Source organism: Sebastes umbrosus, chromosome 8 (assembly GCF_015220745.1).
Source record: "Sebastes umbrosus isolate fSebUmb1 chromosome 8, fSebUmb1.pri, whole genome shotgun sequence".
In the NCBI taxonomy this organism is placed as follows: Eukaryota; Metazoa; Chordata; class Actinopteri; order Perciformes; family Sebastidae; genus Sebastes; species Sebastes umbrosus.
Window position 1 is genome coordinate 32,129,388 of NC_051276.1, and position 27,115 is coordinate 32,156,502.

At 38.8% G+C, this 27,115-nt stretch overlaps 2 protein-coding genes across 2 annotated transcripts in view; both read right to left on the reverse strand.

Moving 5' to 3' along the window:
* The window catches only part of ppil2 (peptidylprolyl isomerase (cyclophilin)-like 2), a 31,693-nt gene extending 13,705 nt beyond the window's left edge, over positions 1 to 17,988 (reverse strand). The window contains exons 1-13 of the mRNA XM_037777603.1: positions 17,827 to 17,988; positions 17,634 to 17,683; positions 16,402 to 16,447; positions 16,119 to 16,181; positions 15,696 to 15,747; positions 14,660 to 14,711; positions 14,195 to 14,286; positions 13,165 to 13,254; positions 13,002 to 13,077; positions 12,697 to 12,857; positions 9,606 to 9,681; positions 8,729 to 8,835; positions 2,962 to 3,051 (exon numbers count right to left, since the gene is read on the reverse strand). Of these exons, the coding sequence (XP_037633531.1) occupies positions 2,962 to 3,051; positions 8,729 to 8,835; positions 9,606 to 9,681; positions 12,697 to 12,857; positions 13,002 to 13,077; positions 13,165 to 13,254; positions 14,195 to 14,286; positions 14,660 to 14,711; positions 15,696 to 15,747; positions 16,119 to 16,181; positions 16,402 to 16,447; positions 17,634 to 17,683; positions 17,827 to 17,858 (987 nt within the window). The 5' untranslated portion in view covers positions 17,859 to 17,988. The remainder of the gene's footprint in view (positions 1 to 2,961; positions 3,052 to 8,728; positions 8,836 to 9,605; positions 9,682 to 12,696; positions 12,858 to 13,001; positions 13,078 to 13,164; positions 13,255 to 14,194; positions 14,287 to 14,659; positions 14,712 to 15,695; positions 15,748 to 16,118; positions 16,182 to 16,401; positions 16,448 to 17,633; positions 17,684 to 17,826) is intronic.
* Positions 17,989 to 20,397: 2,409 nt separating this feature from the next.
* LOC119492826 (STAM-binding protein-like A) lies at positions 20,398 to 27,113 on the reverse strand. Its single transcript, XM_037777604.1, has 10 exons — positions 26,972 to 27,113; positions 24,509 to 24,733; positions 24,126 to 24,201; positions 23,940 to 24,035; positions 23,165 to 23,564; positions 22,856 to 22,980; positions 22,232 to 22,369; positions 22,034 to 22,146; positions 21,774 to 21,873; positions 20,398 to 21,352 (listed from the first exon to the last, which is right to left on the reverse strand). Exons 2-10 carry the CDS (start codon positions 24,712 to 24,714, stop codon positions 21,296 to 21,298), a joined length of 1,311 nt encoding a protein of 436 aa, XP_037633532.1. The 5' UTR covers positions 24,715 to 24,733; positions 26,972 to 27,113; the 3' UTR covers positions 20,398 to 21,295.
* Between the last annotated feature and the right edge of the window lie 2 nt (positions 27,114 to 27,115).

Here is a 27,115-nt window from a genome sequence, read left to right on the forward strand (position 1 = left end):
AGGAAAATGTTTTGTTTCTGTACTAGTGAGACTTTAAATTAACCTTTCAGTATTTCCTGTTGTCAAATATCCAACTTGGAGGCATGTTCCTTGGAAGCACTGGTAGTACAGGCCTCTATTGTTCATTGTTAACGTCCCTATTATTGTTTATATAGTGGAGCGCTGCTCTGTGCATTTCTTTGGACGTCTTGTTTAAAGACACACTGGGGGTTTGACCATTAGTGCTGCGGTGGAGCAAAGGTTTGATGAGTGGCTCTCTGTAGTGTTACTGTGCAACAACGCACATGAACACCGTGAGCAGAGGGCCGGCAAAATACTCATTTCTGCCAACAGTGTTTTCCAGAAACCAAAAAAGAAGAGAGGATATTCAAAAAGTGCTGTAGTGGTGACACTGTTTTCACTGGACTAGTTAAGTACTAATTTACTTCCTCGTAGTACAAATAGCTATATCTGGATTATTCCTTGCAGTATAGAGTAGCTAGTTACATTGAATTCAACATTTTAAAGTAAAAACGGAGTCTGAAATGACTTCAAATTGATCTTAACACGCAATGTAGCCAATGCTCATTTCAAAACATGCTTAAAATGTTCTCATGAGGTATTGAAGAAATACACTGAACATGTTTATTTCACCAACAAAGGGATAGTTTTGGTGTTTTGAAGTGGGGTTGCATGAGGTACTTATCCATAGTCAGTGTATTACCTACAGTAGATGGAGTTTGGAGAAACAGACAGTAGTACCAGCACGGGAGCAAAGCAATGTAAGAAATCTATATCAGTTTAAGTGTACGCTATATTTAGAATATTTTCACCGCTTTATCTTGCTGTCAGACAGCCCTTTACGACGGGGAACTTAAGTCGCTATCTATGCTCTCTTCAAAGCCACCAGACTCCTTTGAGAAAAACAGTAATTTTACCTCGCAGATCTCATAAGCTGCTGGTCTACCGCTGCCTCTATCGGTTTGCTTGTGTTATTGAGTGACTTCGGTGAATCCAAATTAACCCTTTAAAACACCAAAGTCACACAATAAGAAACAAACTAACCGATCGAGGCAGCGGTAGAGTAGTAACTCCAGTGTTCTGAAAGGTAAAATTACTGTTTTTGTCAATGGAGTCTGGTGGCTTTGAAGAGAGCATAGATAACGGCTTCAGTTCCCCGTCGTAAAGGGCTGTCTGACAGCAAGGTAAGGCGGTGAAAATCTTCTAAATATAGCGTACGCTAGTAACTGATATTGATTTTTTTAGGTGTCTAAAATCTGTTTTGCTGCTGCCTCCGTCCACAGCAGTACATTGCTTTGCTCCCGTGCTGCTACTCCTGTCTGTTTCTCCAAACTCCATCTACTGTAGGTAATACACTGATCATGGATAAGTACCTCATACAACCCCACTTCAAAACACCCGAACTATCCCTTTAAGGTCAGACACACATGGCCACATACACATAAACATGTTTGGTGAGAGATTTTGAATGTAAACTCACGGTTAATTACAAAAACTCTCCCGTTTTATGGTCAATAAAAACTAAAAATGAATAGCAATCTACTTCTCTTACTTCCATGTCACACTACAGCACCAGCGAAGATGTACTTTTGATGATATTTTTAGTTTGTTTCAGTCGATGAATGCCTTTATGTTCCCTGACTGAACGGAGACAGCAGCTTTATAGAAACTGCAAGATTGCACTATAACGCGGTACCTCGGCAGACTCGCATGTGAAACAGTTGCATCATATCGGTGTTGAACAGTTCTTCTCAGCGTTTGAGCCTGAGGGGTAGCAGCCTTGATGGGCCACTCACATTTCAATTTTTTAGAAGTATCTCAGAATGTTCTGTACACTCGCAAGGTCCTGATAAACTGCTTTAAAAGGGCCACGATTCTGTTCCCATTATCAAACTGCTCTAAACGTGTTTGTTGCTATGGAATTATTCTCTCCAAGGCCGTCCTCCTGTCCTTTTCAGCTGCGGAGGATCAGTCGAAGGCGTAAGTGGCACAGTAATTATGGATAAACAATTCACAGCTTGCCACTGTGTGTGAAAACCACGGGACCGAATAAAAAAAGGTGAGGGTCCCCTTGAGACCAGATGTCCACTCAGAGCCACTTTAATTATGGGACAGGCGGCTCTGAAATACACCGACGAGCGGCTGATCAGAGACCTGGATTTCAGATTCTCAGTCTGGGTTTAGAAGCTGTTTTTACTTATCTCTGAAGCAGCAAACACTGAAATATATTATTATTATTTCAACAAAAGACAAGGTAATGAAGCAGTGAACGACAGCGTGGCTGGGATTTATTTAGATTTTGGGTTAACGCTGTGACTTGCACTACTTTTACACAGGGATGTGGTGGATATACAGGTTTTCTTTCATGTTCTTTCTGTGTTCTTTTATCGACATAAATAAATACTAATATAAATATTTTTGCGCTCGGAGGCTCATGTTAGTGTGGTGTCTGTGGTGTGATGAGGTTGGGCGTGGCTTAGGTGCGTGAGCCCGGGGACACCATAGCGTGAGACGACACGGAGAGGCGACTGCTAGCGTAGATGCTGCAATAGCATCAGTTATATCAGAACTTTCTTCTTTGAAAGAAGAGCAAAGAACGGCACTGATGGTGATGTTTTCGCCTTCAGTTAGTTTCGCTTCGTTAGTTTGATTGACAGATGGTTCATCCAAACCCATAACAAGTATTTTTTTAAAGTGCCTGCTCTTTTCCAAACAGTTTCCAATGACTGATTCTCAGATGGTTGTGTGTAACAAACCATCTGACAGGGTCAGATTAAGTCCAATTACAAAATTGCTTTATTGATTAGATCTTTTCTATCTATAAAGAACCGGTTGTAACATCTCACTTCGAGTTTAAAATGTCTGTATTACCAATGGCACTTTGTTTTGGTCGTATTGTGCGTATGAGAATGTGCCAAAGTCATTTCATGTACAGGTAAGAAATCAGGTCAAAGTCCTTACCATGAAATTGCGGATGGACCTGTGGAAGACTGTCCCGTCATAATAGCCTTTTTTACTCAGACGGATGAAATTCTCTCCAGCTTTGGGAACCTGAAGGAAAGAACATGTAGAGATTGTTTAGAAAAAAACAACACCCACAACAAAACTAAATAATTAAAATAAAAATGTTTCCAACTATTCTCAGCTTCCAGTTTTCAGCAAACTCAACGGGCTCTCCACAGCCAGTAATACCAGCCGCTCTATAAGCTTACTGTTACTGAAATCAGTGCTGAGTTATGAAATTATTAAGAAGTATTGACAACAGAGAGTTGTCAGAAATCATTGCTGAGTCACACAGCACACCACACAAGTGGCCAAAAATCAATCATGCCTGCGTTACTGTAGGAGACCTTTAGATAAACCCAGAACCGCAATCACACTCTCAACCTTTAACATTTAGATAAACTGGATGCTGAAGGTCAAAACCTGTCTGATAATACTTTACTTTTATAACAGCCTAGCCTGATGTCATCCAGTACTCACCATACATATAAGATATTATACTTTTTGAGTTGTTTAAAACACAGCTGTATGCTCAATGATCTCTCATGGCTGCGGTCATTCACACTTTTTGAAAAACCTATTTTATTGACTGTTTTATTCCGTCATTGACTGCTGACTCCTCGCTCCTCTTAAACCAGCCGGTCGGGACCGCAAGTGATAAACAACTGCTTCAGTAGCTAAAGGCATTTCTGGCAATCGGCGACGCTAAAAACAAGCCTCACCTAGTCTGTTACAGGCCACATTTTGGCCTTTGTCGTGGCTCAAAAAATGTCTCATTTTGAAACGGAGCGACTGCAGATTAATTCCATACGGCATCATACGATACTAGAAAACTTAAGGAATCCATTGGTACCAACCATGTCATACTAGCTTGTCGTGAAAACAGCTAAATAACGCTCCAAATTTGCGCTACATTTTGGGGAGATAAAACTGGCACGGCCATTTTCAAAGGGTTCCCTTGACCTCTGAACTCCAGATATGTGAATGTAAATGGGTTCTATGGGTACCCACGAGTCTCCCCTTTACAGACATGCCCCCTTTATGATAATCACATGAAGTTTGGGGCATGTCATAGTCAAGTCAGCACACTGACACACTGACAGCTGTTGTTGCCTGTTGGGCTGCAGTTTGCCATGTTATGATTTGAGCATGTTTTTAATGCTAAATGCAGTACCTGTGAGGGTTTCTGGACAATATCTGTCATTGTTTTGTGTTGTTAATGATTTCAAATGAGTAATATATACATATATTTGCGTAAAGCAGCATATTTGCCCACTCCCATGTTGATAAGAGGATTAAATACTTGATAAATCTCTCTTTAAAAGGTACATTTTGAACAGATAAGAAAATGTGCGAATAATTTGCAATTAAATAACTTAATCGAATGACAGCCCTGGTTAAGGGGCTAAATAACAGACTTAGCGTAGCTGTTTGACTCCATCATCTTTATACACAGCTGCCTGTAGTGACAGGAGTCTCTGAAGACATTGGTGAGCTACACAGGCAGGTTATAACTTCCAGGTGGAGCTGACAGTTTTGCATTTACATAAACAAACACATTTTTAACTCTGTGTGACCTGTTAGAAATTGTGTTATACACACAAGTCTGCGATGAGGTGAGATGAGATGATGAGTTCAGCTGCTGCCTGAGGCGGCCTCACGTGTCTATATAGCTAGAAGCCAGGCTTAGCAGTCTTCTATAACTCTCTGTTTTGTTGTTGTAAAAAAACAGGTATTTTTTTCCCCCTCTTGCTGAAGGTACATCCGGGGTCATAAAAACTTTCTACAACTTGTAAATCATTACAAAAACACCCACTGACAGCAGCTAATTTTGACCGACTGGCTCCGTGGGAAATAAGCCGGTATTTGTCCCCGGAGCAGGAGGCGTGGCGTTTACTGTGACGCCGGTCAGGTCTACTGTTATTAACGTCAACAGCCATGAGAAACACTTCTGTGTGTGTTTGCGTGAGAAGCTAACTTTTTCCCCCTTGGCAACAATGGCTGGTGGTTTCCAGGAATCACCAGAAGCCTTCGTAAAAATCTATTTTTATTCATTGGCCCTTCGCTGCTCTACTGCTCTTATTTCTTGCTACGTCTCAATTTTGCAGTTGGGGTTCAACGCTCTGCCTCTTTTCCCCCCTTGATTATAAATCCCAGATTTTCAGAGCACTCTGGGACAAAGAGGCTTACTGTTTTAAACCACTGGACAAAGAAATGGATTGACTTTAACCATTTTAGACATTAAATTGATTCTTGCAATGGAAAAGAACACCTAAAAACTAATGACACATCAGATTACTTGTACACGTACGAATAAAATGCATCAAAATATACAAGCCTTTCTTTCCACTTTCATCTGAATCCTTTTTGATTTTTGAATCAGAATCACGTCACAGATCTCTATCAGCTGCTGCCCTGCAACGGCGGTTAATGTAGCGTGTCTGTCTGCATGCTTTTGTGTTTTCTGTGTGTGAGTTTGAGCCTGAGAATGTTTAAAATACAGTCCCATTTAGAAACATAGCTAGGTGCCTAAAATTGGCAGCAATCAGTGATGTCAGCATGGAAACAATGTTTGCTGATGCAAACAGAAAACTTTGTTGTTTTTTTTTAAACAAAAGTCCCAATTCACATATGCTCGCAGGCTCCTCGAATATAAAGGCCACGAGGGACATAAAACCCATTAAAGTAATTCCATGAATCTGATTTACTTTAACAAATTTTCTGCCAGAATCGTGTACATGTAAGGAGCTTCCTAACAGCCTATGTAGTTATACGGATTTCATGTTTTATTCCTTTTCACCCAGATCTAACATTAGAGCATCTGAAGAAAACTGTGAAAGGTAATAACTATTCTGTGTCATAACTAGGGCTGTCAATCAATTAAAATATGTTATCTGGATTAATCCCATGATTGTCTGTGGTTGATCGCAATCAATCCCAAATTAATCACAATTTTTGTCTGTTCAAAATGTACCTGAAAGGGAGATTTGTCAAGTATTTAACACTCTTACCAACAATGGAGTGAGCAAATATGCTGCTTTATGCAAATGTATGTAAATATTTATTACTGGAAATCAATTAACAACACAAAACAATGACAGATATTGTCCAGAAACCCTCACAGGTACTGCATTTAGCATAAAAAACATGCTCACATCATAACATGGCAAACTGCAGCCCAACAGGCAACAACAGCTGTCAGTGTGTCAGTGTGCTGACTTGACTATGACTTGCCCCAAACTGCATGTGATGATCATAAAGTGGGCATGTCTGTAAAGGGGAGACTCGTGGGTACCCATAGAACCCATTTACATTCACATATCTTGAGGTCAGAGGTCAAGGGATCCCTTTGAAAATGGACATGACAGTTTTTCATCACCAAAATGTAGCGTAAGTTTGGAGCGTTATTTCGTATGACATGGTTGGTACCAATGGATTCATTATGTTTTCTAGTGTCATATGATACCAGTATCTTCACTCTAGAAATTAGTGCCGTTGAAACAAATTTACGTTAACGCGTTATCATGTAAACTTTGACAGCCCTAGTCATAACGTATATATATTTTTAACAGTGTGAATTTGTTTTATATTATTTTGTAGCCCCTTTGGGTTTTTTTCCCTCTCCCTGCACATTAATTTCCATTGCTATTTGTATGTCAAATTGTTTGATTTTCATCTCAAACTCAAAAAGAAAATAACTGGAATATATGTGTTAAGATTTGAAAATGGTTTTGGATGACTAAAATTGTAAATTTAGATACTTTTCTAGCCCACTCAGGTGAAGCCTATCTACCGTGACTAAGGTGCAGGCCGCATCATCCGATCTCCAACATCTGCCCCCTCACACTTCTCCCAAGTTGGGGACAACGAGGGCGGCCGAAACATCCAAAGCCGGGCGAGCAAATGGGCTCTTTACAGGGAGGTGGGCTGTGGATGTGTGTGACTGAGAGTGTATGTGACAGTGAAGCGGCACTCATTAATTCATAAACAGCAGGCCACGAATAGAGCTGCAATCTTGTGTGGAAACCACTGGGGAGGAAGAGGAGGAGGAGGATGTGAGGGGGCACAGAGGGCAGGTTGTCTAACCGCTGCAACTTTCCCCTCATTAACCTGATTCGACAGCTCAGAAGCCAATGAAAACCAAGCGCATGAAGCGCCTGGTTACCAGGGCAGAAATGCATTCCTGGAACGCATGCTGTCTCTCTGGAGCCCCACACCTGACTTTTAAAAAACAGGAGGCACACAGTTTTGCCAAGATGTAAACTTGGCAACCCGGGGGAGAGACTCTGCAAGAGGCTGATTTCACTGTTTTGGAACCGTCACCCTAAATACGATTTAACCACCTGCTTGGGCCAAACATGCGTCACAAAAACATTATTTGAGAACCTTATACCAGCGAATTAAATCAGCCAAGTCTGAGTCAGAGTCTCAGTGTCAAAACCACCAGGCTTCATTTATAAAACTATATATTTTATTAGCTCCTAAAGGCTTGAAGAAATACTGCTTTTTAGATGTTTTCTTTTCAACATCCTTCTCACACTATATATAGACCTGACGTAGGATTTAAAATGAGCTTCAAAAACCCTTTCTACTTGTAATTTTATCCTTGATCATGTGAAAATTTAAAAAAAATAAACCTGAGGGCTCGTTCAGATCAGTAACAACAGAGAGAATAGAAGCAAAGAGACAAAACTGTGGTGCTTTTGTGACAACAGCCGCTAGACGGCGCTGTGGTCGTGCTGCCGCTATTTTGGACGGAAAAAACGTCAATGTGTCTGTAGCCATGGATGTAGAAAGAAACATCTGTAAACCAGAGGAAATCAACTTCCCAGTAGGAACACTTAAATAGCCCTCATTTAAATAATTACGTCCATAAAGTTGTAAAATTCACTAATAGCTGAATCCAGAGTTATTTTCCTCGGCGTCCTAATGAACGTGCCCACAGATCTGCACCGCCCTGCACGCTCATATGACATTTCCGGTTCCTGCTAGCTTTAATGCAGCTGTAATAATGGATATATTGGCTGTAATTCATCACTTTTATTATCTTATAATACACCCATGGGCTGTATGCTATAAGCCTGTACCGCGGTGGCTGTATTAACGTCTCTGTTCCCAAACAACCGGCTATCGACCAGCAGCTAGTAGTGATAGTAGCACGACATAAACAGAATTTAATGTAGTTATAGGCTATTTACTAACACGCAGGGCAAAAGCACAGGACAAAACCTCTTCTACGTCCATGGTCTGTGGTTTATTGGACCCTCTTCTACATCCATGGTCTGTGGTTTATTGGACATCCATTTTTGGATCCTTGACACGAAAAAGTTTGAGATTGCTCTCAAAATCAGTGTGCTGGATTTTTCTAACTTCCATTTTTACCACTTTAAGCTCCTTTGGGAAGCAGAAAGTTTAATAAATAAATAAGAAAATAGTTATAATAGTATGCATATTTATAATATTTTTATGGTTCAACACAGGATATTTCGGTAGAGACATCAAATATGAATAGAAATAATTTAGTTTTACTTTTGTATGGCACTTTGTAGGCGAATGCTTTACTGGCGTCCGGCATTCAGTCCAAAATGGCGGAAGCGTAGCTTTGCAAACAAACAACTGACTTTCACGTCGTTGGTAACAAGGAAAGTTGTGATTTTTTGCTTTATCTTGTCTCAAGTTGGGGAGAATGATTTTATGTTTGTTGAGTGAATATGCGTGTTATTACCTTGTCACAGTTCAACTCAAGGTTCAGGTCTCCTTTGTTTGTGTGTAGACGGACGTAGCCCTTCTTCTTCACGTACTGGTAACGCACGGTGTCGTCAGCGATGGTGTCTACGACATAAAAATACAAATTTAGCTATTTTAATGTCAGATGACAACGTTTGGGATTATGACAGAGAGGGACTTTTATTATTATTTTCAAAAAACAATCCGAAGACTTTATTGATTGTTTATGAGCCTCAGCTTGATGTTGCTGCTGCTAAGATCTCTGACCTTTAAAATCCCAGCAAAGCCTCAGCAGAGCAGGCTGTTGTAGATTTATGCAAGTCTTATTCTCCTATTAATTATCTTTTTTCTTTAAATATGGTTTAGCTTTAATCTTTAAAAAAAGAAATACCTCCATATAGAAAGAAATTACAAAACCTGACAAACATTTCAATAGAGACATGGCTACTAAAATACAAATCCTTTCCTGCATTCAACACTACATCCCACATTTCAACATATATTATAAAGACAACATGGCTCAGTATTCTTAGACTAAGGCACACATCCATGCCATCCTTTTTCAGGAACCTGAACTGGGACACTGAATCCAAACATTGCCCTCCTCTTCTGAAGTGTACTGAACCTACTATACCGTTGCATAACAGTAAATGTCTCTCTGTGGACAGGAGAAGACATCACAGTCAAACTGAGCAGCTCCCAGTTGTGTGAGCATGAAGCTAAACTTTGCTGCAGGAGAGGAGAGCGGGCGTGACTAGCCGGTCTCCCCTGGATAGATAACAACGATTAAAGCAGCTAAAGAAAGAAGAGGTGAATGTTTCCGTCTGGTGGGAATCTGCAGAGGGTTTTTTTGTGTGTGTGAGATGTTCACTTGCCTGCTGTTTGTGTTGTTGCAGGAGTCATGGCCGTGGATGTGAAGGAGGAGGAAACTCTGCCGGTAGAGTAGTGGGCCTGGGAAAAAGAGACAGAAATAACAAAAAATAGGTTTTAGGTCACATTTTTTTAAAGCTAGGGTTGGTAATCTTAAGAAACTAGCAAGAGTACACTAGATTTTAAAAATGATCCAACTGAAAAACCCAGCCCTGTGTTATCTCTTGGAAAACTCTTTTCCAATGAAAGCAGCTAGCAGCAGCTCCAAAAGTCGCTAAATCTAGCGAGAAAGTCGGCAATACTGACAATCCGTCCCTTCAGGCCTCCCTCTAAAGACACTCCCCCACAATTATTATTATGAATGTAAACAACGAACACGGCTATTGTTAATACTCACAGCTGTAAAGCAGCTGGTGGAAGACCCCGGTGACGCGCAATGAGTACACGGGCAGAGTGCAATCAGGCGGGTAGCCCGTCCAATCATTACAGTTGGGCCGAATTAAATGACTGGACGGGTTTGATACCAGATTTTTCTCTTTTTTTTGTCAAAGCATTTAATTTGATTGCTGTCGGGATGTAATGAGAATTTCAACAATTATAACAACTTCAAGTTAAGGCTGTCAAGGTTAACGCAGCAACGCAAAATTGTTTTAACGCCACTAATTTCTTTAACGCATTGACACAACTTGCGATTTTTAGGTTGTAGCGGGCTCAGTATCAACGTGTTATACTTGCTTGTCGCGAAGGAGGTTAAATAACGCTCCAAACTTGCGTTACATTTTGGAGAGGAAAAACTGGCATGGCCATTTTCTAAAGGGGTCCCTTGACCTCTGACCTCAAGATATGTGAATGAAAATGGGTTCTCTGGGTACCCACAAGTCTACCCTTTACAGACATGCCCACTTTATGATAATCACATGCAGTTTGGGGCAAGTCATAGTCAAGTCAGCACACTGACACACTGACAGCTGTTGTTGCCACATGCATACTGTCATTGTTTTGTGTTGTTAATTGATTTTCAATAATAAATATATACATACATTTGCCCACTCCCATGTTGATAAGAATATTAAATACTTGACAGCCCTAATAAATAGATGACTCAATTATGAAAATAAACACTACTTGCAGCACATATTTGTACATTTATCTTGTGAAATAGTCCTCTGGAGATCAGCATCAGCTGCTCAGAGGCACTTCAACAGGGCAGGCTCATACTTGGCTGGTCCCCACATTCACGCTAAGTGGAGCATCAAGTGCAAACTATCTTAATAACAGCCTCTGCAGCTTGTGGAGATTTATATATTATCTCATAATGACGGGGTATTGGAGATGCTTTAAGATTCTTTGAGGTTAAATTATAGTAGAGTGGCTGAATAGTAACATGCAGCATCCCAAAAATACCACAGACAATGCAGCGAGATTGGAGGTTATTTAAGTCAATAGAATAAAAACTGTGGGAGATGAAAGCGGAGATGTGAAAATGGATTTCAGAAGTCTACTCTATGGACCTGGTTTAGCATTCTTCTGCTCTAGTTCTCGTGAAGGCGCATGAAAGCCCAGACTTTACCTTGTGTGCTTCGTCTGACCTATATTCCCTGTTCTCTCAGAGGCTGTCAGAGCGTCACCTCGACTGTGAACTCGAGACGGAGCGCAACCGAGGAAAAAGCTCTGGCGTAAAAAAAATAAATAAATAAAAAAGACGAGACATGGTGAAGCGTCAAAGGAGAGCCGATAAGAAGAGAGTCGTTGTTGCCGTTCAAATTGATTCAGACTTCACCCTCTCCGGTTATTCAAGGACACGGTGGTCGCGGTTGACCTTTGTTGTTGCACATCTGTTTTTTTCCCTTCAGTTATAATGACTGAGAGCAGGCATGCAGCAAGGATACACTATAGTATAGTAAGTAAGTATCCAGAAGGTATTTAAAAAATAAAGAATATAAACCTGCTACATATTTAAAGAGGCCTTTGTTTATTTTATTTAATTAATAATCCCTCAGGGTAATGTTTCACATGTTCTTACTTACATCTTTTTTTCTATATATATATATATATATATATATATATATATATATATATATATATATATATATTTGCCTAAATTCGTACAAAGAAAGTGTAAGATATTCTTCATCTTCCTCACTGCACTGTAAACGCTCTTTGTTCTGTGTCTGGATGCAGTTGTTTGTCTTGTTGCCCACATTACTGTCAATGTATTACTGTGTGTTTGGCTCCCTCCTGTGTACAAAGTAAAAATGACATGTCTTCTCCACATGAATGCCCTCCTGAAATGCTGCAGCAGCACAACTGGAGAATTTAATTATTCATATTATTCATAAAAAAAGGAGTCTACAGTTGCATTGCATTTCAGCTCATCTGGACTTTGTTGAATCAGAAAATTTAGACAATTTCCAGCTAAGAAGAAGCCGGGACACTGTATGGTATGATTGAATGCTCCAGGAAAAAGACAGTCAATTAGTTCTATTTTATTTAAATTATTTTTTGTTTTTGTTTTTGTGTATTTATGCTCGTATATGTGGCTTCCAGTTTGTCAAACAATTGATTTCAACATACTGTTGGTTTTATAAAGCACTGAATGGTTCATGTCTGATGTTCTGCTACATTATGAACCATCCAGACCTCTCAGGTCATCTGGGTTCAGGTCTGCGTTCCATCCCCAGAGTCAAAACTAAACACGGAGAATAGAGGTCGACCGATGGATTTTTAAAGGCTGATATAATAATGATAGTCTGGAGCAGGAAAAAGCAGATAGCGATTAATTGGCCGGTATCTTCTTTACTTCTGGAGCAGCCTAGTCGGATAATTTGCATACGTAATATAATAATAAAAAATAAAATAAAATAAATAATAAATTAGATTTTAGGCCCTCAGACTTTTTATAATTCATAAGAGAATATCCTGAAGTGTGATTTGGTGGATTACATCGTTGGAATATGTTCTATTTATCTGCAATGGGCGATGTGCTGTCCTGTGGATTAATGACTGGCCACTATTCTATTCTATTCCTCTCTCCTTCTCTTAGTAGGACTACACAGTTTTCTATAACTTCATCATCATCATTGTGTTTTTGCTTACAGCGTTTAATTTGTCCGTCTTCTTGGCCACTGGCTCTTTCATAGTGGAAGCCAGGAGCTGGTCCCCCTTGTAGTCTTTGTACAGCTCAGCTAAGGTCTCCCTGGTCTCCAGATTGGTGGTCCTCAGGTGGTATGCCGGGTCCAGCTTGGCTTTTTCCTCATCTGAACCGTAAACCAGTTAAAAGGAGAGCAAGAGGAAGGAAATGGTTTAACTGAGGCACGTTCCTATTCCATGACAACTCAACTCTGATTCCTGATTAGAACTTAACAAACAGTTAATTAATAAATGACAGTTCGATAACCCACCTGGATCCAACATCTTCAGGTTGTTTTTAACATGGAAGAAGTCAGAGACATTGAACTTATCCAGGTTTGTGGGGTCCTACAAAGACAAAACCAAAAGAAATATATTAATTTCCTTAAATAATGTGCTTTCAACTTTGCAAACCAAAACAAAGCAACAACCCACCTGAAGTACAATAATGTCCTTTCTGGTGAAGGGTTCGTCGGTCAGCAGATCTTTATAACATTTGGTCTTGATGTTGAGTTGCTCAACAGCCTGAGAGGAAACAGAAATATTTCAGAAAACAAGAGCCTCTCTTAGCACACACTAAAGTCACTAATTTATAGGGTTGTTTATTGGCAAGAATCTGGTGAAACGATACGCATCAGGGGTTATGATTGAATATATTGCGATACTGTAAGTTAGGCGATATGTTTTTTCGAATCTAATTTTAGGAAAACTGTCAAAGTATAAAGACACACCATATGTATAAAATCAGAGTGAAAAAAGTAACTATGAAGGCTACTATAGTCAGATATCCACTAGAGCCTCAGCTTTACAGTGATACCCAATTTATACAATTCTAAGACTGTTTAGGGACCCCGGTATGGAGAAATATTTAAATACACCATTTTTAGAATAGGTGAAAAGCTAGCATGTTGTGGTTGATACCAAAAGATCCCTTGGGTGTTTTAGTTTCATATGATGTCAGTACCTTTACTCTAGCTTTAAAACTGAGCCCGCTACAACCCTCCAAAAGACAGAATAGCGGCGGGGTCCGCCAGCGGGCCGTCTGATTTTTAAGAGGTTAATTAAAAATGGATACAGTGTTTTGGAGAATCAATACAGTATCGCACAACATAATATCGCGATACTCACGTGTATCGGTATTTATCATTTAATCTATTTTTAAATGTCGCTCAATAGCAATATGACAGATTTCCGCTTGTTTTGTATTCTACTTTTTCAGTAAAACCAGAAGAACTTGTCCTACTGTAAACCTAATTTTTTTTGCTTTTTTTTGTACACAACTAATTCGATGTGATGTAAGGCAGCATCTTGTGAGAGCATGTGGGCTGAGCATCTGCACTCTATCACACTGAAATCTAAATCAATCTGAGTGTGCGTGTAATTTTAGACATTGATCTGTGTTACAAAAGTATCTGTGTGTATGTGTGAGGATCAATGCAGGGAGAGTTTGTGTGAGTTCACCGACCTCATGAGAAAAGACGTTGCCGGTGACCTTGTTGGCAACGAAGTGAGAATTATTTGTGAAGACGTTGAACATAACAGGGCAGTGATACTTTCCTGGAACGAAATGAAAAGAGGATCAGAAGTAGAGCAGAGCGGCAGAGTTGCCCTCCAGAAGTCAAGAAATACCTCATGTAATGTGCTCCCTGCTGAATTATATCACCTCTCCCACATCTTCCTCCTCCACTTGATTTAATTTACCCCCCAAGAATTACCCTTTAACACTCGTTAAGTCTAAATTTCTTTTTCAAACCTCTCTAACACAGCAGGGCAGTAAGATGAGAGCAGCTTTGACCTTTTTACTCCAAACTACTGACTGATTTCGGTGATTAGAATCAGGAAAAAGACGCTCTAATGACATCAACTTATTATCCCCCTAGTTTCTACGTGAGTCCTTTAAAGTACATTGAACACATGTTTAGTTATTTACCATCGTTGTTCTTGGCAATGTTAAGTTTGATGAGGGACTTTACTTCCAGTTTCTGTGGGAAAGAAGAAAAGCCGAGGTGTTAGTGTGCAATCATAAAAATAATGTGTTCAAAAATGTATTTACAATAACAGAATGGAAAAAGGTTTCCCCCTTTTCTTTAAAAACCAAGATCATCTTAGTGAACTTCTCTTCTCTTTGAGTCTTTTAAACTGTGAAACAGAGCGGATGTTTTTCAACCTTTCAAAGACCAGCGCAATACATATGAGATAAAAAAACCCCACTTATTATTTATTTTGATTCCATGGGAACTTTAATATTGGTAGTATTGTGTGACCAATAAGTGTTTGGACATTTTTTTATTTTATTTAAAAAATGAAATTTTAAACCTCTGAAGTATGTCTGCAACAAATTATTATTATCATTTTCATTATCAAATCTTTCAAATAGCCTTTCAATTGTCTATAAAATGTCAGAAAATAATGAAAAATGTTGTTTACAATTCTCCAGTGTCCAAGGTGACGTGTTCAAATGTCTTGTTTTGTCAGACAAACAGACCAAAACCCAAAGATATTCAATTCACAATGATGTGAAATCCTGAAAGCAGCTAAATTTGAGAAGCTAGAACCAGTAAATGTTTTGCATTTTTTGCTTGATAAATAAACAATTAACACAATTGTTGATGATTCATTTTCAGTTCAAATGACTCATTGTTTCAGCACTGCTCCGAGGCAACATTAAGGGGAAATGGGCTGACTGGGAATGAGCATTTATACTGCACAATTATACTGCATAGGATTATGTTTAGATCTATGATTGTATTTAGCGTTTATTGCATTTTGAACTTACTACTAGTAGTAGTGGTGTTTGTGTCTACCTGCCCAATAACTACAGATGAAAGTAGCTAGTAGTTTAATCTGGTAAAATGTATCTATTCTATTATCTTCGTATGAGATGAATGTTTTTTTTGTACATAAATGGCAGTAGATAAAAGGGGGAGCAGTCTGTTGACTAAACCTGCTGTATGATGCGTGTTTACCTCTCCAGAGCTCGGATTAGTCCCATACTTCTTGATCCATGGGACGATGCTCCTGAAACACAAGGTAGAAAGGAACTGATCTTTACTTAAGATCAAACCAGACACAACCACAACACATGTGAGCTACAATATGTTTTCATCAACAAACATTCTTCATCCTCATCTTATTTTTGGCCTTTAACTATTTCCTTCCCCATTGTGTTCACTATGACACCAACAATAAAAGACTCGAGGCTTGAAGGAGCATTACTAAGAGCTCCATTTATCAACAGGTGCAGAGATATCTTAACCTGAACTAGTTTTGAGCTGACAAATTATAAAACAGTCATCCTTAACTTAACCGTCTGGTAGCAGGCCAAAGCAAGCAATAAGAAACAGCTGATAATTGATTGGTATATTCTTTTATTAGCATCTTCTACTTACAGCAGGTCAAAGATGACTCCCTCATCAGTACAGACCGGATACTCAAACGGCTGCAGGGACAAGCTGAAATGTTTCACACAAAACACACACATCAGAATTTATTTATTTTTATTACATAGATTTTCCCCATCTATGAAATATATTTCTGTAAAGTATCCTCCACTACTGGTAGAAAAGCATGGCTAGAATCTGTTACTGATCTAATAGCAAACTTATTGTGCAGAATAGAAGTAAGACAGATGTAATGTGCCTCTGCTGGAGATGTTAACAAGTCTCTTCTTACCTGCAGTGGTCAAAGGGAAGCCGTCTGAAGTTTGCCTGTGGGATTTCTAAAGATAACATAAGACAGAACTTTATTTATCCAGAGGGAAATTGTTGTGCAGCAGTACAAAGTAGGAAAGAGTGCAAATAGAACAAAATATGTACAATAAACTAGATTATCTAATGCACAAAAAAGGAATGTACACAATGCCAGAAATATAAACTGCAAATCCAAAACAAAGCAGAGCTGAAAGGGAGGCTGGAGCCACCTCAGTACCTCATGCATAAAATCTGAGTTAATTTTTTTTATTTTTTTTATACTATCAGAACGGTACGATCTGCATTTATCACAGAGAATGCATATCTTTGTAAATAAAATATAGTATTGACTGAGTTAATCTTTGCATATAAACTATTAATTAGAAATCAATACAAGGTTTTTGAGAATCGATTTGCAATGTATTGCAATACTCGATATTTTCGATATTTTGTTCAACCCCTAGAAAACACTGAGTCAGTGGTAACAGACAGTAGAAATATGGATCATGTAACCTTAATCCCTGAATATTTGATTTAATTTATTTCTTTACTTCCCTGCCAGTGATATAATATACTGCACAATGAGTACCTTTAACTTTTGGTACTTTAAGTATAATTTGATGCTAATACTTTTGTGCTTTTACTTAAGTAAGATTTTGAATGCAGTATTTTTACACAGTAAGGCAAGGCAGCTTTATTTGTAGAGCACATTTCAGCAACAGGGCAATTCAAAGTGCTTTACAGAAACATTCAAGAACATTAAGACAAAGTGCAAAAGAACATTAAGACATAATTAAAACAGTTATAAAAACATTAAAGATTAGAAAATAAAAACAAGCTAACATGGAATATAACACACAAGAGTAAAAGCTCTAGTGCAGTATATAAGATCATTATCTGGTTTAATAAAAGGCAGCAGCAAACAGGACAGTTTGAAGCTTTGATTTAAAAGAACTCAGAGTTGGAGGTCCTGCAGGTTTCTGGGAGCTTGTTCCAGATATTTGGTGCATAAAAACTGATTCTGCATGTTTAGTTGTGACTCTGGGGACACTAAGCAGACCTGATCCAGATGACCTGAGAGGTCTGTAGTATTGCTACTGTTACTCAAGTACTTCTTCCACCACCAGGTTAGAGCATACCATATAACAGGCAAACAGTAACTTCATAACTATAACAGATAGTTTAAACCAGGTAACATTATAAAACCCAGCTCACCTGATTTCTTCCCTCCATAAAAGTGTGTGTACTCTGAACACGTGATGTACCTGTAAGTCAGATAAAACAGGAAAGACGATGAAGCACCTTAGATACAGTTTAATGCTAGAGTAAGCTACTGTAGCTAGCTAAGCTAAGCTAAGCTAACAACAACAACAAGTAAGTGTCGCAGGATTTATTCAGGTTAACTTACATTTTATCTTTTTGGTGCTGTCGCTTCCCCATTTTGAGTTTTTGTGTCGATCTGTAAGATTATTTAGGTAAAAAAGAGACTTTAACGTCAACAAACCAAAACACACGCTAGCTTGTTCGCCTTGTTGTAACTTCCTGTTTACGTTCTTGATCGTCGACGTCATTAACGGCAGAGTATTTATATCAGCAGCACTTTGTCGCCCCCTCTGGAGGAACGGTCAAACTACAGTACTGTTTATTTCTTTTTTAGATAGATAGATAGATAGATAGATAGATGGATGGATGGATGGATGGATGGATAGATAGATAGATAGATGGATGGATAGACAGATAGATGGATGGATAGATAGATGGATGGATAGAAAAATAGATAGATAGATAGATGGATGGATGGATGGATGGATAGATAGATAGATAGATGGATGGATAGACAGATAGATGGATGGATAGATAGATGGATGGATAGAAAAATAGATAGATAGATAGATGGATGGATGGATGGATGGATAGATAGATAGATAGATGGATGGATAGACAGATAGATGGATGGATGGATAGAAAAATAGATAGATAGATAGATGGATGGATGGATGGATGGATAGATAGATAGATAGATAGATGGATGGATAGACAGATAGATGGATAGATAAATAGATGGATGGATAGACAGATAGATAGATGGATGGATAGATAGATAGATAAATGGATGGATAGACAAATAGATAGATAGATAGATAGATAGATAGATAAATAGTAACTTTATTGATCCCCAGGGAAATTCAAGTTTCCAGCATCACAGTTCCATAGTGTAAAAACATGTTAGTAAAAAGGCAGTTAAAAAGATAGTAGTGCAAAGTACAAAGTACAAAAAAAATATACCACATATAATAATACAAGGAGATGAAGAAAACTGTTAAAAGTGAATATAGTGCAGGGTAACAGCAGTGATACAGGACTATTAAAAAAAATGAGTATAGTGCAGAAGAGACTGTTAAAAATGAATATAGTGCAGAAGAGACTGTTGTCTCAGGGTAACTAGGCTGTGCAGGGTAACTCCAGTAGCTTAGTCTATGAAAGTGCACTGTGTGCATTATTATCTGTCCTGCAGACCATCCTCCTTTGTCCCCCCCCCCACCCCCACTAGAGAGGTGTTGTACAGTTTGATGGCTCGGGGGAACAAAGGAATTCCTGAGTCTGTCTGTTTTATTAGCAAACCCCACATTTATTACCTGCATCATCACGAAATAGCACTCTTGGTCAATGTGATTGCTTCTAAATGTTTCACTGAAATTATTTAAAAAAAATTGTACCTGCATTATAATTGTTTTTTTCTATTGAATATTAACTGGATATTTTTCTCACTCATCATACTCAATCATCATTATAGTGTTTATTTTACTATATTTTGTTGAATCAACATTTTATTGCTGATCATTCTTTTATTCTATTTTATTAAAATGTCATTATTTTAATACAATCTGCTTATTTTGTGTAGTTTCATAATTTGTATTTATTTTTATTTCCTTGTATTTTATTTATACCCATCTTTTATTGGATTTTATTTTATTTTCATTTATTCAATGAACTTTTATATTGGTTGTTTTGGTGTACATTAAACTCTAAATCTATTTTTAACACTCCACATTTTTGTCAGTCGTCTGTACAGCACTTTGAATTGCATTTGACTTGTTTGAAAGGTGTCATATAAATAAAGCTTGATTGATTGATTTATTTGTAGTGTGTGATAATTGTATTTGTCAATACAATGTCTGTAAAATCTATACAGATTATGTTCTTGACAGAATATATGGCATATTCAAAATTATATATTTTTGCTATATATTTTTTTAATCACAAGATGAATTTACAAATAATAAGGCATTCATTACAATTACAAAGTTATCATCAAAACTGAGCAGATATCGCATTAGATATAAAACATTAACAAAGGCAATAAAAAAAAAAAAAAAAATGTAATCAGAATAAATAAGCATTTTAAGCAAAGTAAAAAAAAAAAAGCATAACATAAATAAAACAAAGTCAAGATTAACCCCCTGAGCTCAAGTAGGTTCAGTTTTAAGGCTGGAGTAAAGTTACAAATATCATAAGAAAATTAGCCTAATTAACGGAAGGAATCCATTGTTATCAACCATGGCATGCTACCAAGTTGGGAAGGAGGCTAAATAACGCTCCAAAGTTGGGCTAAATTTTGGCAAGGAAAAAATGCCATGTCCGTTTTCAAAGGGGTCCCTTGACCTCTGACCTATTAAAGACTTGACAAATCTCACTCTAAGGTGCATTTTGAACAGATAAAAAATGTGCGATTAATTGCGATTAACTATGAACAATCATGCGATTGTGATTATTTTAATCGATTTGAAAACAGCTGCGGTATTTAGTATTAAACCCATTTTCACTCTCATCCTCTACACTGGGTGCATTGTAACCTTATAGTAAGTCTATTATTTCTCTTTTTTTTCTCTCGCATATAATCTACATTTTTCTACTCTGTAACTCTGTTTTAAATTTGTACCATTTAACTAACCGGACAAACAAAACAAAGCAGAATAAATTATTCTACAATGAGTTTATTTCGACTTGGCATTTAATTCATTGAAGGTATTCTCATAACAATTATGGCTAATCATTAACTTCTTCTAACAAGCGAAGGGAGCAAACAAAACTGGTTAGAGGCTTGATGATCCACGTCGGCCCGGTGGTTAGTGATGTGTAGCAGAAGGTACATTCAGATTGCACACATGTCCGCTGTAGCACGGACACATTATACGAGTGCTACCAACCCAAAAAGCATAAAGGATAAGGAAATAAAAAAAGGTGGATCCATGATGAGCAGGAATTAAAGCAAAACCCTTTACAGATGTTGTGGAGTGATGGTGGTTGTATATAAAAATATAATACAGAGCAGCAACACTGCCTGCATACCTGAGTTACAACTGGCTTCCATTTCTCCCATCACTCAGAGCACTTCAACAGCTTGTGAAGGACACACAACAGAGATTACAAACTATAGATTTCACACTGAACTCCATGTTGCACGGCAGCGAGTGAATGTTCTCGTCCTTGGCACTTTATCTGTCAGGCAGAACCAAACTTTGATGGCATATATGAAACAAAGGTTGGGTTACCAGACACTGACACACACACATTTTTATTAATGACAAAAACAAACAGTAAGGAGCACAAACTGACAAAAACAGAGGGGTTGAAGTGAGCCAGTCTGTAGTGGATAAGTTGTTTGCTTGGAAAGTGCAATAATATGTGGATTTCTTTTCTTACAGAGCAAAAAAAATTAGATTCACAACATTGTTCCCTTTGAGAACAATAGAAGTCCATAAAAATGGTAAACTGGTGGTCGGTATTTGCTCAGTACCGTCCTGAAAATAGGTGTTTTCTCCAGTCTGCGGTTTGATAAAACAGTCTATGAGTGTTCTGGTGGAAAAAAAAGAAAATCACCGCAAATCCATCATGGACACAGTGTCGTCGGTGATGTTGACATGTCCCGCGTGCTGAAAAGGAGAAACAGATTTAATTAAGAGTCTGCTCACAAGGCCAGAAAAAAATACAATATATATATTAGGGCTGTCAGTCGATTAAAATATTTCATCAAGATTAATCGCATGATTGTCCACAGTTAATCGCGATTAGTTGCAAATTAATCGCACATTTTTTGTTGTTGTTCAAAATGTACCTTAAAGGCAGATTTGTCAAGTATTTAATACTCTTATCAACATAGGAGTGGACAAAAATGCTGCTATATGTATATATTTATTATTGTAAATCAATTAACAACATAAAACAATGACAAATATTGTCCATAAATAAACCCTCTGTGAACAGTCTTAATATTAACATGTGTTTTTTCCCCAATTGTTTTAAGAAAGAAAATATTTCAGTAAGAGACGAAGCTGCAGGTGGAGGTGTACTCACTGTAAATAGAGGGGGGTCTTTGCTGTGAGGGTGAAAGCCTTTCTGTCTACATGAGGAGATCTCATCTGTTCCTCGAACTGTCAAACTGAAGTAGCCGATTCTGGGAAAAACACAGTCACACTTTAGCATGGAGAACATACACTGGCAGGATGCTGACAAACACGTGTAACAATGAGGAAGGAGAGTGAGCTAAAACACAAAAAATCTCCCCCCACGTGTATGGTTTATAAAGACGGGACGGCAGCAGTTTTCCGACTCACTCGTTAAACTTAGGCGAGCAGACGATAGCGATGGCTTCTGGCAACATCATCTGGTAGGAGCAGTGTGTGTGGAGGTCGACGCTGGACAGGAAGGCCGTCTGTGTGGGGTGAGTCTGGGAAACACACAGTGGACAGTTTACATCAACTCAACTACATTGTTCTTCTTTTTTCTATTTCCGTTTGTCCAACTTTACTCACATGTATCCAGCCCAGCGTGATGAGATCGTACTGGTCCTGTATGAGGAAGAGTTCCTCCTCATTTTCTGTGTCGCAATAGTCCGGTCCGCCGCTCTGCTTTGGTACGATGACGTGGGTCACGGTGAATGCATTTCTGGTCTGGAACAAACACGTCACACTGTTACAATCCTTTAAATTATGCATAGCACCCGTCTGCCAAAAAGCTCTCCAAGGACAAAATTAACAGAGCACTGACCGGTTTGCTGCTGGTAAAAAAAAAAAAATGCTCGGTCATGCTCATAAAAAAAGTGAAAGGAGCTTTAAAGTTAAACCGAACAGCAAATTATATAATTCAAACAAAAGCCACAGCAGATCTGGGACAGTGAGAGAAGTCTCAGATTATGTTCTACCCCTCTGGGGTGGGAGGTCAGCTGATAGCTCTGTTTCACATTCCTTATATATTCTGTGGAAAACATCCTTTGTTTTCAACCAACACTGGAACAGAGAATCTCTTTCTTTAACCATCAATAATGCAAAATTTGTAGTTTCACTGATGATTAAATCGAATTTAAAGACATTTTATTAACATGATTGCTTCCTGTAACAGATCTATTCAGAGGGGGAGTTAATAATACTGGTTCTTACCAGTTTGCCACACAGGATGCCACACGTTTCTACAGCTCGGCTCGTGTTGGCCTCGGCCAGCCTCAGAAAGCTCCGGCACAGCTCAGCGGGAACAGCCAACTGCCGAAGGGCATCCGACATCGTAGCTGCAAAAAACATGTAGATGAAAAAACAACGTTCGATTCTTGTGATGTTCTGAAACGAGGCATGGCGTAAACAGGTAACGAAGTAGGTCAGAGGGGGACATAAATCAGCTCAGAAGTATAAAGACTTTAAAGCAGGAGTAGGGCCGTGTTTAAATCCTCTGGAGGCAGAGAAAGATTAACTCACTGTTGTTCCCGGGGCTGACCAGAGAGCCGGGCTTGAGCGTCCGGTCGAAGGTAGGCGGGGCGGTGGCAGGTGTGCCGATGGTTGAAGGAGGGCGATCGTATTGGTGGTTGGTGCCGCCAGACAGGTCCCCTGGGCTCTGCGGGGGGGTGGGGGAGGCCTGCGGTGGCCCCTTGATGCCTGGAAGGAGGGGCATGTCGGGGGAAGGCGTGGCGGGCGCTGCGAACTCCAGGAGCACGCGCTGGCGTTCCTTCTCCAGCTCCTGGCGGCGGATCATCTCCTCGAAGGCACTGAACTGCTCCTGCTCCCGCTGCCGCCGCTGCATCACGGCCACGCGCTCCCGCTCCGCATCCAGCGCTTGCTGCTTGGAATGCTCCTGCGCCATCGCCTCCTGTTCCGCTTTCTGAGAGAAAACGCATCGTATACATGCTAGTTTGAGTTGCAGCAGGAGGTCTCAGCAGTTTATGTTGCACAGTAATTCATGTTTGGTGTGAGCTGATTTCTCTCACTGTAATACAAAATGTGACTACTCCAGTTCAATGTCATTGTTTTGGCTCCGTTTACTCGGTTAATGAACAAATGGCTCCCTATATTTAATAATTCACCTCATTTAGGGTTTACACAACACACTGTAATATCTGTGTACAATGACTGTTGTATTGTAAATGAGATATTTCTGTTTATTAGATTAGGTATTATTTTCATTAAATATTCAGATTAATGTCTTTAAAAAAAACCAATTACTATGAGGGACTATTAACACATTCATTCACTTTACCTGTTTGACCAGATGCTGTGCATACTCTTGTTCAAATCTCCGCAAAAGAGCTTTTTTCAGAATCTCTGCTTGAGGAAACGCAATATCCTTCAGTTTCTGGAGAAGAAAGACACACTTTTTAAACAAACATTTCCTTAAAAACAATTAATAGATGTCATAAGGAGAGTATAAACAGTGTATGTGTACCTTTAATGTGTCCTTCTTCTCAGGTATGTTGGCGGTCTTGTACTCCCGATGTTTGGGAAGTTTTTCTATAAAGAGACTTTGTGAAAAGAAAAAGAAAATATTGTTATTAACTGATGATGCTTGTTCAAAATCATGGCCTAAACATTATGATTCAGAGAAATGACAGACTACGTAGACTCTGGTTGGTTTTCTGAAAACAAAAACTACTCATCAATCACTGGAGGAATCACAAAATGTAGAGGACACGTTAGAATCACTCTGTTTTGAATTATTTAGTAGCCAAATTCTGAGAAAGATCTTTGTTTCAACGGTCCTGCAAGTTTCCTCTCAACATGATAATTAAACCCACAACATCAGTCCAGCCCGTCCCCGTAAACACTTACGTGATATATTTATTGTAAAGAACGAAGGCGTGCTCGATGTTGCCCTCCTCTGCGTAGACGTTAGCCATGCGGATCATCTCCATGCCGGAGCGGAAGTAGCGGCGTGGTGGCACGTCTTCATTAACCTCCACCGAACTTCCCTTCTTGGTCAGAGTGCGGACTCGCTCCTCCGGCTGCAGACTGGTGTCGGTGTGGTCCCCCATCATGACAGTTCAACCTGGAACACTGGGAGGACGAGCTGAACATTTAATACTGTATTCAGAAGAATCTAAAACATTAAAGGTGCTATGATAGCATTGTTAACATTCAGCCACTAGATGTCTCATTCTCCCTTCCCCGTTCCATTGCATTCACTTCACAACAGGTGGTTGCCAGGCTCTCACGTCAAACTCAGACTGTTATTTTCCACACTAACTGATGACACAGAGACACCACGTGATACCAACGTCGTTTTTACTATTGACTCACAAGCCTTGTTAGAAGTGGAACCAAACGTCAGATATCTTCCACAGAGATAAATAAAACATTCATTTTTAAGTCAATCATAATAACTTTTTTAGGAAAAGCCATATTTGTATTCGGCACTTTTCTACAAGCTCTGTGAATGTACTTATTTATTTTTTAAATTGCGACACAATCACAACTCAGTCTGGAACTTGCTGGCTTAGTGTATTTCGAAAAAAAGCAATGACTCTGCTGGGAGGGTCCATTTGGTATGACTTGAGGTTTTCTACTCCTTATTGATCAAATGAAGACAAATGTGAGAATGCTTCATCAGCATGCTGACTAATAGTCAGACGGCTTGCATTGATTCTGCCATGAAGGCCTCTTGGCTAGACGGAACAGCCCACCGAAACACAGTAAAGAGAGACCAGTTATTAACAGTTAAGCTCAAGAGGTGTGGATCTGACAAAAGGAGAAAGGTGGAGATATTTGAAAGGTGTTGTCTTTGTATTTAAAAAAAATAATAATTTCACTTTTATTCAACTGTTTTTAGTTTAAACTGTTGTACAGTCGAGCCAAAAAATGATCAGAAAATGGTCTACCGCAGTGTATCAACACACTTTACAGTGATGAATGTAACTAAATACATTTACTTATGTACTGTAGTTAAGTATAAATTCAAAGTACTTGTGCTTCGCTTGAGTATTTTCATTATATGCAACATTATACTTCTACTCCACTACATCTCAGAGGCAAATATTGTACATTTTAACTCCACTACATTTATCTGACAGCTTTAGTCACTTTTCAGATAATAATTTTTCATCCTATTCCTGTCCAGTGAAAGCCATGTATCTCCAAATTTGGTGATTTTGAATATTTGTGATAAACTGAATGACGTACTGAGAAAATCCTCCTCCTTCTTAAGCTAAATAAACTATTTAAAAAGCCTCTTGGATCAGCTAGAAAATGCTTATTGTAGATTAAACTACAAAACAGCATATAAAGGAGCACAGCCTTAAACATCTACAGCAGTAAAATGCAACATACACATTAATACAGAAGTAATATTAACCCATAAACATAATATATAATAGTAAAACACTGACAGGAACATTTGACTAAACAATGAGTACTTTAAGTAAATGTTGCTGATACATACTTTTACTTAAGTACAGTTTTGAATGCAGGACTATTACTTGTAGTGGAGTATTTTCACATAGTATTAGAAGACTTCTTCCACCACAGCTTATAACCATACTTACTGCATATTTATCCTCTATAGATTCTTTATAAGCTGATAATTATAAGTACATTTCGTGTCAGAAATAGCTTGAAAACTCACTCAGAAAAGGTCCACCAGCAGGTTTGACAAAAATGCAAAAACTGTGGGCCCTTTAGCTCAAATAATGAGTGACACAACATCACTTTAACATCATTTAGAAACCCCCTGGTCTCCTGACATGCTCTGGAAGTCATAAAAACATGTTTTGCATCATATAGTAAAACACTGGCAGGGACTGCACAATGAGTACTTTTAGTTTTGATAAATGTTGCTGATACATGCTTTTACTCAAGTAAGGTTTTGAATACAGGACTTTTACTTGTAGAGGAGTATTTTCACAGTGTATTAGAAGACTTCTTCCACCACAGCTTCTCACCATACTGCATATTTATCATCTATCGTGTCAGAAATGACTTGAAAACCAAGAAAGTGTCACTCAGAAAAGGTCCAGCAGCAGGTTTGACAGGGTGCTAAACTGTGGGCCCTTTAGCTCCACTAATGAGTGTCACAACTTTACTTTCACATCATGTAAACACCTCCAGCTCTACTGACATGCTCTGGGAGTCATAAAGATGTGTTTATCCCTCCTCTGGTGTTGATATCTAACCTCTCTCTGTCACTCAGGAGATCAGACGACGTCGCGTTAGCCGCGCTAACTCTGCTAACTTTAACGTTATGAGTTTAAAACGGTTAAACAGCGAGCAACCATTGACTAACTTTATCTCCATTCTTACCTGATCGAGCTGTGAATTGAAGCTCCCAGAGAAACTACATATAGCTGAGTCAAAACACGATGAAATGACAGAATAACTAAATCAGATAGCTTCAGTGGGCAGCGCCTACAGCTACACTTCCGCAATCAAAACAACTTCCGCATG

Coding starts and splice junctions, on each gene's coding strand:
- LOC119492826 (XM_037777604.1), bottom strand. CDS start 24,714: ATGATGGGGGACCACACCGACACCAGTCTGCAGCCGGAGGAGCGAGTC. Junction 24,036..24,125: donor AGAAGAAGGACACATTAAAG/GTACACATACAC, acceptor TTTCTTCTCCAG/AAACTGAAGGATATTGCGTT. Junction 21,353..21,773: donor AAGACCCCCCTCTATTTACA/GTGAGTACACCT, acceptor TCTCCTTTTCAG/CACGCGGGACATGTCAACAT.